The sequence below is a fragment of the Varroa destructor genome, unplaced genomic scaffold (assembly GCF_002443255.2).
Source record: "Varroa destructor unplaced genomic scaffold, Vdes_3.0 BEIS01000005.1, whole genome shotgun sequence".
Lineage (NCBI taxonomy): Eukaryota > Metazoa > Arthropoda > Arachnida > Mesostigmata > Varroidae > Varroa > Varroa destructor.
In genome coordinates, this window is record NW_019211458.1 from 18,740,400 (window position 1) to 18,754,613 (window position 14,214).

The 14,214-nt window shown below is 43.3% G+C and overlaps 1 protein-coding gene across 1 annotated transcript in view; it reads left to right on the forward strand.

Moving 5' to 3' along the window:
* The window catches only part of LOC111251188 (chondroitin sulfate proteoglycan 4-like), a 209,351-nt gene that overhangs the window by 148,397 nt on the left and 46,740 nt on the right, over positions 1–14,214 (forward strand). The window contains exon 5 of the mRNA XM_086990490.1: positions 12,931–13,110. Within this exon, the coding sequence (XP_086846616.1) occupies positions 12,931–13,110 (180 nt within the window). The remainder of the gene's footprint in view (positions 1–12,930; positions 13,111–14,214) is intronic.

Below are 14,214 nucleotides of genomic sequence, written 5' to 3' on the forward strand. Positions count from 1 at the left end.
CCAAACATGGTGGTCACATTCAGAGCCGGAAGAAGAGCAGCAAGGTAAGGGTTGACGAGCCCAAACAGCCTTGATCCTTATTTAGTTTGGGACAAACGGACGGCCGGCTGACTCACATGTGCACACTATTCTTTTTAGCTTTCTATAGCTGCTTTTCTAGGACAGAAAAGCAGCTAGAAGAGAGAAAAAGAAGGTAAAGTGCAGCATTGGGTGTCCGACTAGCAGTCGAACACGAAAAACCAGATATGCAGGGCGTAACTGGCAAAGGAACGTTGCAAGAGACTGTTAGGACCTTGTATCGTGCCTAAGAAAGCCTACCCAACTAGTGAGTAACCACAGCGCTTGGGAAAATTACTCTATCATTGTCATTACCATCACCGCATAGCCGCTACTCCGTCGCCGTTGCCGGCGGCATTATCGTCGGTAGCGGAGTTACTACACACTCCACTACCACATAAACTAATGCCGTTGTACTTATAGCGGCAAATGAAATACGAAGTCACCATAGAGAAGTATGAAACTATTTGCTGGTACGTCTTTGTTTTTTCTGCCCATGAGCACTTGCACCAGGCGACTTAACAGAGCTCCTAAATCTCAAGCAAGAGTTTACCGCTTTTCACTTCTTCATTTCTTTTTAGCGATATTCTACTTCGTATCATAGTAAGCTGGTTCTTTAAAGTCTACGGCGTCCACTGGCTTGTTACCATTTGTTTGTGTGTGTTAAAAACATCTTGTGTTATAACACCACATAGAAACACGAGACCATGAATGGCTCACGGGATCTTCCCAACTTGCTTTTGCATAAGCTTTTTTCGGATATTGAGATATTACCCTGTGTCAAATTCGATTCTTTAGTCTCTATGTTCGCTCTGCTTGGTTTCTGTCTGGTGAAGCCGGATGACACGAATAACTGTCTTTAAATCTATGCAGTGCTGCACATACAGGTCTGATCCTACCCATCTTATTGTCATTGGTCCCTCGATGGCGCAATGGTTTGCACGAATGCATAGCTCGCGCATAACGCGACCATTCTCGGCCTGTGCCTCCGTACCTACGATATCAAAACATTGACGTCACTGGCCCACTACGATGACGATGGCGTGGTGGGAAAGGTCGACATTACGGTAATGCTGATGGCGAATATGAATCTCTGTGTCCGCGGGCGCGTGTGCATCGGCCGCCGCACACTAAGAACCAAGGACGACGTATCGGAACTCCGCGCATCAGGCTGAGTTGCGTTACGCTGATAACCAAAGCCGACGTCGATGGAGGCAGCTGCTTAGGTGCAGTGCCGCACGAGTCGGCGAGCGAACGGGGTAGATGTAAGGCATACAAAGTGGCGCAGGGAATGACCAGTTGGCTTAGGGAGAAAGATGAAAGAGATGGGTTAAAGTGACGAGGAGGACTGGACGTTGGTCTAAAGCCTAAGCTTCGTTTGGGGGTTACTTGTCGAAGCGTCGACAATGGCCATGGAGACACTAAGGGCTTGGGTTAGCTAGTAGCATTAAGATTTCGGCACATGACCCCGCCACGCTCCCTGTCTCTGCTAGCTAAGCCCTGCGATCACCAGTGCTAACGATAGCCTGCGACCGGGAGTGATTATGACAAACTTCTATAGGCAGCGAGCCAAAAGAGCGACAAGGTAGGGTGGCGGACCAGTAGCACACTATAAACACCGGCCGTAGATTCAGAACAGAGAAGACTGCGAGATATGGCATAGTAACCCTTTATCTATTCATTGTCCACGCAAAATACGAGATTTTCTCAGGCGGAAGGAGCACGAAGGAAACACATTTAATAACATCGCTGTAAATTCTGTACAAAGTCTTATTATATTTGGGAAGAAAGACACAATAGATAGAAGTAGACTTATATTTGCCGGAAGCAGTAACTAAATAGCCGATCTAAAGACAAATACCTCTCTATTGATTTTACTGCGTAATTTTATTGGGTAAATAAAAGTTTAGTATTCCAGTATGCTGAGCGGTTATCCGACAGTGAGTACTTGCACTGCAGTTAACTACTGATGCTAGCTAAGACTAACATGGGAGCTGAAATCAGACAGAGCCCAATCTGTTGCGGTCGCGCATTTAGAATTGGACCTTTCATGCTGCAGAATGTTTGTACCGCCACCCCGGGGTTAAGCAGATCCAAGTTTAAGAAGCGATGACTGGATGGGTGGAGCGCCTAGAATGCGTGAAGTCATCAGGCAAGTTACCCCCTCCGAGTCACAACGAGACAGAAAAGGAGACAACGTACTGGTTTCCATGATCGGAAGTGTTGAAGGCGCTGTTCAAGAAACGAATTTAGGAAAGAGTTTCTCGAAGAGCCACTTCCTTAAACTGCACGCTGTCACCCCACAATTATTGTGTTCCCTGCAGCACAGAACAGAAATTCGATGCACAAAGAGGGGAAAGAGAAAGAAAACGAACCCCAAACACCCCACTGCTGTTTGGGCGCCGGAACAGTCTGAAAATAAATTCGTTATTTTCCTCGTTCGGCAAACTGATTCATGCATAGTAGAAAACGTACTATCAAGTAAACATATATGGAAAACGGCGGGTGTAGGCGAATAGCAAACGGCCAATTTATATGGAAACGAGATGTAGAGTAAAGAAAACCAACCCAAAAGTGCTATTTTATATAGTATAGAACAGAATGAAGAAGTCGAGAAAAAACACAGCGTAAATTTGATTCCACTGGAACTGTTTGGGAGATACGGAGATAGGCTATGATATACTGAAAACTGGTAGAAACAACACGTAAAAATAGTTGGTAACGTAGTTTCCATAATAATTACTTTTCTCCTTAACTTATAAATAATATATATACTGTGTAATAATATATCTAATAAGTGCGTGCACAATCATGCCGGCCTCTTCAGGTTCAAATTTTAGCGTTGGCAGACAACGACGGAAGATTTATAATAAAAAAAAAAATTGAAAAAGGACTGAGAACCTACTAATGCGCCCATATGGTTGATATGCCGCTTTATAGATCTATTATTGTATTCGTTGGAGAAATTCTGAACAAGTCTGACACGACCTTTGTCACAATGGTTAATGACTTCTGTTCATGTAATTGAATAATTGAGGGCCGAAACTACACATTGGGGCTAATCTTATACCATCATGCTATAGGTTTACTCCGACCTTCATGAACAAGCTACGGAGGCAAAAACCAGATGAAGTGCTGTGACTCTTCTATTCACATTTTTTATCGGTAGGTAACTATTACGTAGATATCTGATTACGAGAATCGCTTATCACGATCGCATACATCGACCATCGATACTGTCGACTAGATACATATGTTTGTAGCGTATGAGTCGTTAGTGTTATGTAAAACCTTTCTGGCCAACCGCTTCATTTAGTTACCGTTTCTACAGAGGATTCTCCTTGTTCACTATCGACTCAATGTGTCGATGAGTTTGTATGAGCGCAAGTGTGTGGCATAAGCACTGACAGGCGACCTTTTCATGTTACTAGGTCAGTTGTTTCGCCGTCGGCGTAACATTCGTAGGACACTAACAGTTTTGTTTCTTCTCTCTCGTCTTCATTGCTCACTTCGTTCGGTAGCCGGTCCTGCGAGGCCTCAATATAATTATGTAAGTTCCTATTAGATTTTCGGATGGCCGGCGCCGTGAAGATGGGTCGATCGATTTGTATACAGTAAGCTCCCATATCCCTGCCGTACCTGTGCTACTCAATCAGCCTAGCAACTTATATATATATATATATATATATATATATATATATATATATATATATATATATATAGGGCATACCGAGACAGTATCGTTCGCGGGGCGTGGAACACCACACAGGAAAACACAAAGGGCGGAACAAGGCGTGCAACCCCTCACTAGAGCGAGCGTGTGTATGTTGTGAAGCCTAGACGACCGACAGTTTACCGCTGGCCCCACACCACCACTTCCTGATGAAGGCCAATAAGTTGACCCAATCAGGCTAACTTCAGCGCTGGCTTATCTCGAAGCTGGCCTTTGGGCGACGAAGCAGAGGGCAAGCAACATTAATTATCGCAAATAAAGAAGATGAGTGAGAAGCAGGAGATCGAAAGTTAATTTCGCGCAATATTTCTTGCATCGTCCTATCCCTCTACCAAACTATACTTCCTTGCTAATCTCTGATAATGATCCTGATCTAGTGACGGCGGCTGCCGCCGCAGGCTCCGTAGTTTCCGGCGTCATCATCACGACAGATACTGGGACCATCAAGCTCTCGAGGCCTTTGCCTATAGGTTCCTGACTTACTTCTCGTTCACAATATCAAGACGTACATCGCCGATGTCTTGCCACACTGGAACTTGCCTAATGGCAGTTTCTAATAGCCTTCCTTGTACGGCCAAAGCTCTTGACTTGGGTATGATCGTCTTTACCAGTGAGTCACTCTTCGGTTCTGTGTCGGCAGCGGGTGACGTAATCAGTAGCGGCGTAACTTCGACCGTAGAAAAGAAATGATGCGCTTGTCGAATGGCGGAATACTCGGACACGCACGCAGACGCATATAACCACGCACTAAAACAGACGCGTATTGACTGGAATTACTGCTGAGCGATACTTCGACCATTACGATAAAGGAAACTGCTATAACACGACTTTATCACACTACCTAATTATGCACGCAATTACCCGCCACTGAATTCGAATCTATGGTACCTTAAACAAGCTGTACGTATCAATGTGTGTACATGTATATTTCACAAGCTATATTTGCAAGTTACTATAAGATCTTACCGTCTTATACACGGCATTATCGAAATAGCGGTGATGGTAAACAGCGATGTGACCGCTGAGGTGTTTGCAACGAGAAAACGGCTATGTTTCCCAACTATGTTGGATTGTGTGCCTATTTGCAGACTCACACTTCTCGACAGAATGGGAAATGGTAGCTAGTTCGCGATCTCTTCTTCGACCCATGCATGAATATATATGTATATAAGGATTTTGCTGAATTCAGTTAGAAATTGATGGTTACAGGCATTATGCCAGATAAGAAATTGAACCGGCGACCAGACTCACTAGACGTGCTGTTTGAATCAAGATTGCCGTTACGATTTTTCGGTCTGGATCGCCGGCGGCCGTGGCCTGTTAGCTCACAATTTCCCCAGCTGCTCAAGCAACATTAGGTATAGCAGCAGGCGCTGACAGTGCAAGCAGTAACATCTCTGCCAGCAGCATCCAAAGCCGATTTCGACGACTACCATCGACGCTAAACGAAGGGCATATTTTTGCGCGTGGACGCGCTCGTCGCACATCAGCCGCAGACACCAAGCGGAAAATCGAGAGAGAAGGAGCGAGAGAAGAGAGCTCGAGCTGGGCCTCCAAGCTTCAGCTAATGGCTTGATTTATATAGAGCCCATGCCGACGGTAGGACGGTTGGGATGAGGGGCTAAGTGACTAGGCAAGGGGCGTCCGCATGGCGGACTTAGAATGGCGAGGAGGAATGGATAGAGGAGCAAGGAAAGAGGCAAGGCGAGCCAGAACCAATACGACGCCCTTCTTGTATGCATTCTTATACTTTTCTGCACATATACTGCTACTATTGATGATGCTACCGCTGCTGTTGCATGTAAATGTGTCGGCGTATGGCAATCACCGGCCATACAGACTATACTGCTGGGCATTGGATGCATTCTTGAGAAGGTTATTCAGTAAAAATCCACAGCCTACGGAAATATACAATGCACTGCCATCGCCATACGTGCTCCACCTTTTAGCCAATGGCCCAAACCCCCAGCTTGGCGGATGGCCTTTCGAACACGACCGAAGTCGTGGCAAAAGGGAAACGGACCCTTCAGACTAAACAGGCCTTGCCTGCCTCTACTGGGCTTTCATTGGCGACAAGCGGATCTATGTAAAACCACTTGTCCTAAAAGCTTCGTGTTCTGCCATGCAGCGTGTACGGCGCCTACAGAAATACTATGTCAGAGTCAAAACTAACCTTCCGATAATCATTTTGAACAAATAAACTTAGATCTAAACGGCCTGTCTTTTGATCCAAAACAGAGGCCACATAAACAAGTTTTACCTGAAAAAATGCTCTAATTGAATCGAATATGTAGAAAATCGTCGACAATTTAAGCCGCTTCTTATACGAGCTCATCTCTTTTGGATACGACCCTTTAAGGCAAAGCAATAGCTTATATATATATATATATATATATCGCTTAAATCTGTCGCAATGGAGATTTAAATGAGATATAATTGTTGCTGTTTCTTCGCACACGGACTATTGGTCTGAGAGAGTTTTCAATACAGGGTCTTTATTTTCATGGGTATAATTGAAAGCGTATCAGAGAGTCAATAGGGGACAAGCCAAACTTTCGACCGCGCTTAGAATCGGATAGCGAGCAAAAGCGTCGGATCCCAAAAGCCACTCGTTCCATGTCTGGTAGTAGTTGTAGAGCTACGATCACAAACTGATATGGCGAAAAAAAAAGTATTTGATTTGATTTTTTAAGCTGCTTTCTATTTTCTGCTAGCGAGAGGAAATGCCGGTGGCATCTCGGGCACGCCGCGAGAGAACGTCACGCTATAGCAAAACGTTTTTTTTATTCACGGACAAAGTGAAGCCACTTGCCTTAACTTTAAACCCATGCATCACTTTCTCTCTCACCGTGAAAAAATTTATATGTCTCGCTCCCCTTGGCGAATCTCACCTTCACTCATTACCTTAATACTAGTACACGGTTCAGAAAGACACTTTTGCTATTCTCTGTATCACCAGGCACAGCCTAAGCTTATTCCTCCCTACTTGTTAGAGTTTAAAGAAGAACACATATATAATATTATAATACAAAACACGCTACACGCTGCGAAAACAAAACGAGATAAAGTGACGCAGAATTCTCCAGCGACATAATGGGAATCAAAATTGGCTGTATTTTTCTCACACGCGCTATACGCTACTATTCCCAGTGTACACTGACGCGCCTACATACAAATAAGCCAAAAGATGAGTGCAGAATACTTTTCTCTCATTCCGAGAAATGTAATAGGTAATAGAGAAATGGACACAGATCCAAGGAGCGCAGGGGAATTTGGCAGGCTTTTTTCATCGAGGACAAGCGTCTTCATGTTGTGTTGATGCAGTTGCGGAGAAGTACGCCGCGCTGCTTGCCACCCCGTTTACGTTTGGCGGGTGGCCTTGCACCTCTTTTCCGGGAACTCACCAGACTACATGCAGACAGAGACCCTTGGCAATTGCTTTGCGCGTCGAAATTTCGTGCATCTCACCGCCTTCTCTGGTATGGTCATTCTCATCGCCGTTTAGATATGCACGACCGGGCCTTAGCAATTCACGCCAGTGGGATAATAAGGGTCGTGAAGGCCTTAGGTGGCCTTGCAACTATATGAGTTTCTTTTCTACCCGCAAAGGACATGTGGACTACTAAAATTTTCTCCCAGTGTCTTTTTCCCGTCATCTTCAAGAATATCCACCCTGCCTATTTTTGAAAAGCCTCTGCTACTACGGCTTCGGCCCATTTTGTTTCTTTTCTCTAAGCCTTAAGCCTTTCTTTGAAGTTAGCTTTGTGCGACTTTCTTTACAGCTCAAGTTGCTGACGGCTCCGTGACGGTGCTGCCGACACAGTAAGCATGGGCTTGTGGAGAAGCTTTGCGATGGCTAACCTCAAAACTAAGGCATACGTGGGCCTGTCTGCTGGCGCAATGGGGTCAGCGACAAGACATAGCAGTCTGGTAAGCAATGACAAAGCAGCTATAGAGCAATTTTTTTCGCTAGAAGGATCTTGCTATTCTTAGCAACGTGGGTCACTTAGCTGGCCAAAGATGCAGGCCGTACAGCGTGATGTGTCTGGATGTGCTTGAAACTCATTTTCAAGGCTCTATGGTACAGTGAGTAAGTTAGGAGTTAGCAAAAAGCATAGTCAGGAAAAACATCTAAGCAAAACAGCTACGTGAAAATACGAAACTCCCAGTGTTGAGAGTTCAGTGGCACTTTCCATTCTTGCCGCTCAGTTGGTTGCAAAAATCTCTCTTGGAAATTTACTTGGACAGTTCTGGTTACTTGCGGAGAGGACATGCTGGGCGAGTATATGTATACAAGCCGTCAATGGAGCTAGATGATACTAAGTAGGAACTACGCAAATGCTGAAGCGTTACGTGCGCAGGCCGTCGTTACATCCTCCGTTCGTAAGAATTATGAAAGGACACGCCGCTAAAAGTGCCACAATTAACTACAAAGGGAAAAAACTGATGCCACTTTAGTAATACCATATCATGTTTTCCAATTTAGTGGAACTTCCATAGAAATTGCTACATTGCTATATGAGTGAACAATATTGGATTCACCCGTTCTGGCGCCGACCGAAAGTCCACAAAGCCAAACGATGGGCCTGCACTCGTAGCTTGTTTGTGCATAGCTGTGAAATAATTGAAACTACAGATTGCAACCTCATAGTAATATCGACCAATAATATTCTCTGTTTTTCGCTGGTGCCGAGCGAATATCTGATCTCTTCCTTCAATGGTGATAGAATCATTCTTCAAGAAGCTGCTGATGCGAATTGAAGTACTTCGTGGTCGAGTCTGATCATTAATTTCGCATGTGTACGTATGGCTATGCGGCCACCGGTCATTCATGAGTATTAAGACTATCGCTCTCTTGCAACAACGTCCATGGAAATCTATCACTGTAGCAGGTGTTTTTGAGGAGGAGCCTTCATTGTCGGCGACGCCTTATTTTTTAGCTATTTATGTGAGTGACGATTTGGCCTCGAGTGCTTTTCCGTCGTTGTTATGCATCTTCAGTGGAGTTCTTCGTAGTAAAATCCGCGTACTCCATGGCGTTCGATTGGAAGCCCTTTTGAAGACGGTATGAAATCATAATACAACCAATCAAGGTTGCAGCATACGGAAGGATGCATACAAGAAACTTATGCAAGCCTGCTAAACCCATCGTATAATACTACATGATAGAGATTGAGGTATTTTTTTGCATTATGATAACATAAATATTGACACGTAGATATATAATGCCAACGAAAGTCTATTTATCTGCCAAGTTAAGAAAGCTACAAATTTTCAATTTTCAGTTAGTATTAAAACAATAGCTTACATTGGGAAAAACCATACTTACTTAACATAGGCTGAGTAACTTACTTCTCACGTGTGTCAAAAGTATGACTATACGATACCGGCGAATCAAAAATCTTTGACGGAACTCAGCCTGGAAAAGCGCACCTATTTAATGATGATATTACAACATTCTACCCTTAATCGGCTGTATCATAAAGCTAACGTGACCATGACGATCCAAAATGACCAAAGTAAAGTCTAAGCACCATTAACAGCTACTAGTGGCAGCCGGTTAGCAGACATGCTTTATGGATTCTTTACATTCATCGTTTTCACTATCGTCTTCACCGGGATGGTCCTCTAAAGTAGTTTAGTTGGTGTTACGTCCCACAAGCTTCCGTCCGGCGCCCTCATAGAGCGCCTCAGTGGTCTCCGATGCTAGCTAATCTGGTCGCAGTGTAGACCTGTAGGGATGCTCAGTAATACGGGTGATGTCATAACCCGGGTGTAGCTGGGGTTTCGAAGTTGCAGAGTTACGAAAACTGGAGTAGGAGCGGAGCGCTGATATTGGCTAAAAAGAAAGCAGGCAAAACTGCCGACGGCAGGGACACCTTGACATCCCGTTGGTGAACGGAAATTGGCCGACATCTGTAAGACGATCAGGAGGCGACAAACGACACAGAAGAGGGATGGCTTACTAGCGGGTCTGTTGGATCTGCTGGTTGAGGTTTTGGCTAAGGAGTCGAGGGGTTGGTTGTAACTCAGCACTTTTCACTGCCTGTCATTGCGGAGCGATCGTCCATAGAAGACAACATTGCAATATGGACATGATGCAAAAGATCAGAGAGCCTCCTAGAGAGATATATGCTCTCGCATCTAGAACTACACAGCTGTTAAGAAGTGATAAAAATGAAACAAGGAATATTTAACTCGCTATTCCTGCTCTTGATGCTCGTATTTCTGTATAGAATATTATTACATTTATAATAATAAATTGTATCAACAATATTTGACAACATGACGTGGTTTGTGAGGCATCAGAGTCTTAAATTGGACTCTTGTTTAGCCAATAATTTCCATAAGTCGTGAGGACCAATAACAAACTATATAACATAAGGCAAATAGCGAAAACAGTGAAACTCATTGGCCTTAATAATGTAGGTAAGCATAAAGAGCTTTTTTTTAGTAGTTAGTTAACAAAAATAGCCCCCCACAATTTACTTTGTAACATAAAAACACGGATTATTTTTCGAGATAGCATCAGTCTGGTTTCGATGAGACTTTGATAGCTACTAGCTTTTACTAGATCATTAGTAAAAACAAATACAGACTCAGAAGTAACATGCATTTGAACGGAAGTAAAGCTAGTGTATTTGTTTATTTTTGACTTAATATGATGCTTTTGCATCTCATGGCCGTTACAAACGTCCCGTAGGCTTCTAGAGTTCGGAAATATTTCCGGGAGTCTCACAGATCTCGGACAGGCCATTGTAGAGGAGAAAGAAAAAGATTTCATAAGGAAAACAAGAGGTAGATCAGGTCTGTTCTCACAATTGGGCTCCGAAGCTTGATTACTGGGAAGAAGCTTGCAATAAACCCGTATAAAATCTTTCAAAGGCAGCAATTTTGATTAGATCGATTGACATATGTGCAGATGATACAAAAGCGAATGAGGGTTGTTTTTGACACAGTAGCATGCACAAACGCTTATGGGTTTAAGACCATAGGGTTAATAGAAAATTCATGTTTATAGAAGCTTAATGGCAGTTGTTTTGAGAGAAGTATTACAAACACTACCGAGAGACACATATTTATGAGTGGATCCTATAGGATAAATTAATTGTACTAAATGTACCTTAAGCAACGCTTGAATGACGAACACCTGTGTTTCTCCACAAACTGTTTCGATGTACACTCATCCGTAAATACATTAGCCAGTAGACTACAATCTCATTCTGACTTAGACACGCATTTGTTTAGAAAATACTAACTAACCTCACCTTTACGCTCAGCAGGAGAAGAACATTAAGCCCCAATATCTCTTCAAGCTTATTCCAACTCTGAGCACGTCGTTGGATCCATTGCCGCTTTTTTACGTAACACTTGCTTTCTGCAGCGCTCTGCCTACCTCAACATTGAGCATGCATGAATGACGCTATGCTATATACCATAGAGGTAAGCCTATAAAATCCATTTGCTATCTACCAATACGATTGCGCACGTCTGCATATACCCAAGGACCCACCGATTTTTTTAGATCCTAGCGAACAAGTCCCGTCGCTGTTCGTCTGTCCGAGAAAGTTGCTCAGACTACCTCTGCAGTTCGATGCTCACTCTCTAGTCCGTCGGCTCTTTTTTCCATTGTCTTTATTACTCTTGGCGATGATAAGATGGTTCAAAGTGTACCCCGTTTCCTCAGTCCTCTGAGCGGGTTCGTGGCGGACCGACCGACCGACACATGTATCCACCGACTGGTAGGAGCCACCGCGTTTGTGCGCTCACGGCCAACGTCTGTATTCTCATTTGTCACGTACGCGTGCTTCCACTCACAAATTCATTTTATCCATCGATGGCTGAAAAGACCAGCTGCGACAAAAAGGGCTTTAGCTTTGATCCATGGACCGCAGGTGTATGCGAAAGCCCGGACGCTCGCTTGGCTGACTTGACCAAAGTTAGTGCAAGATGTCCTTAAGTCGTAAGAAAAATTCAAAAGTAATATATGTACTATGTTTAAAGCAGTAAGCAAGATTGCAATAGATTCGGTGTCAGCCACAGCTAGGAGCAAATTATCTTTTGAATCTTAAAAAATGTGAGCAAATGGAAGGTTTGTGAGGATAATAAAGTAAAAAATTCGGAAAATAGATATTAAACAATTCGTCAGACTGTATCCACAGCCTAAGATATAGACGGGGTTCTTACAGGGTATACTTTAACGAGCTAATTATCTTAGCAAGCATGTGCTTACCCGCTACTCTTGTCATTAGAGAAAAACCAGTTCTTTCTTCATGTTTCGAGTTTCCGGTCCGACTATCCATGAGACGGTTGGTGCCCAACGCGAAACATTTGGGCAGTTCTCTTTAGAACAACAGGCCCGTCATAGCGAAAAACAGTATACAGTTTTTAGAATTTGGGCCATGATTAACTATTATCCAACCTTTTAGTTGGGTCAAGCGTCAACGGGGCTTTCTTCTTTGCCCGAAAGCAATACTAGTTTTCGTTCCGCTTCTGGAAAATAACTCCATGAGGTAACCTGGGAAATCCTCAATAGGCTGCAGATCTAAAGCGCTGAAAAATAGATCAAAAGGGCTCAAAAAGCCATTTTTTATATACCTGGATTATTCAAGGAAAACTTAACGGCTGTTTAGTATGATTCACCTAGTTGGTCGTTCATCAAGCTCTAACGGTTGGCCTTTTTGACACTTTGGTCTCTTCTAGCATTTTTTAAAATTGAATAGTTTCGTCCCTCCATTTTTGAAAGCTTTAGCACGTCATCAGCCCAAAATTAATTTCCGCTATAATTTTTTATAGTGTGCTGAAGTGACACTTTAGGAAGTTCACACCTCCAATATTGCTTGGCGTACGATTAGCATTGTGGATTAAAAGGGAAACATTTCGAGAATAACGAAGGAGTCGCTTAGGTGAAAGCTAGCGTGACTATAGTAAACAACCAGGACCGCTAGCAACGTAGCGGAAGCAAACGATTTACTTGAAGTATCTGATACAGTTTTAGAAAGAAAGAAAGAAAACTTACTCGTGTGTATATATATATATATATATATATATATATATATATATATATATAACTTGAAATAGAATCTGTTAGTAGCGCATATTATAAACTACTGGAGTTCGTTGTCTCTATATTGAAACAGGTGCGCCATCATCATTAGACATACCTGGACAGAAGTCCACGGTGTATGTCGGAGGCCTCGGGGGCTACGCAGGTCCTCTGTCAACGGGAAGGCCACCCAGTTTTCGTGGATGTATCGAGTCACTTTACTATAACAACGTTAATGTCTTCCATAGAGCCTTAACAAATAATAAAAAATCAGGTGAGTCCAGAGCCCAATTCGATATTACTATAACTGTTGATAATTTTTCTGGGGCTGCACAAAGCGATTAGATATCATTTTAATTATTAATTAAAATATGTTGCGTATTTGTGCGAGGGGCGCACCATGGATACTGAAGAAAAAAGGTTCACATGTTATCGAACATACAAAACCTAAAATAGTAGACAGTGCGCCGAGTAATTAGAGGTGGTCATTGGGGGTGCGGGTGGACCACAAGTAATTTCGTGCCACATTGTGTTATACTAGCAATATCAACATAAATATCTAGCTAAAGTTACGGTATTCCCATAGAGGCAGATAATGTAATATAACTTAGCTGGAGACTCGTAAAGCTATTCCGTTGTTATTTCCCACAAAGGTCTATCACACAGTTAGCATGCGTATCATAATAATAATAATAAGTATATCTGAACTTTATTAAAACAGTTCGGTATAATTTGACAGAATGAATGTTACGGTCAGCATTCATTTTTGCGGGATACGCGATAGCATTCACGAACAGAGACCGTTGGCGCATCGCCATGAATTTTCCCAAAACATAAATTCTAGCTTTGACGCTGGTTTCATTAGTAAGAAATAACTTTTCAAGCTTCTACGGGTCTGTTTTTTCAACACTTATAAATGCTATGTATATGGATGCCGGACCAGCCGCCACCATGATTTCGACATATCTTTCTGTTTCTAACAGTTTGTGCCTGGAAAAAAAGATTAAAAATAGTTGACTTCTTGCTGGGATAGCGGAATATACTTGCCAGGGCCGTGGTGCTGCTGCGATCCGAACGCCAGCAGGACTGTCAATCTGAAAAAAACCAGTTGTGCTCCCCGATAGGATAAATGGTTTCGTATACAGAACATCCTCTAAATCCCTCGCGACGGTAGAAGGTCCATGGCTGGTGCCTCTGCCCTGCGGCCGATACGTTGCGATGTAGTATCATCGCAATTTTTGTTCTACCTTCGTAATCGCTGGATCGGTTCATTTGAAAATCACATGACCAACCGGCGTAGTAATGCGTCACGATCCGAAAGCGTAATGGTCCTGACCTCGACCGTATAGCCATGTGACTGTTGCCAGATCTCTTAAAC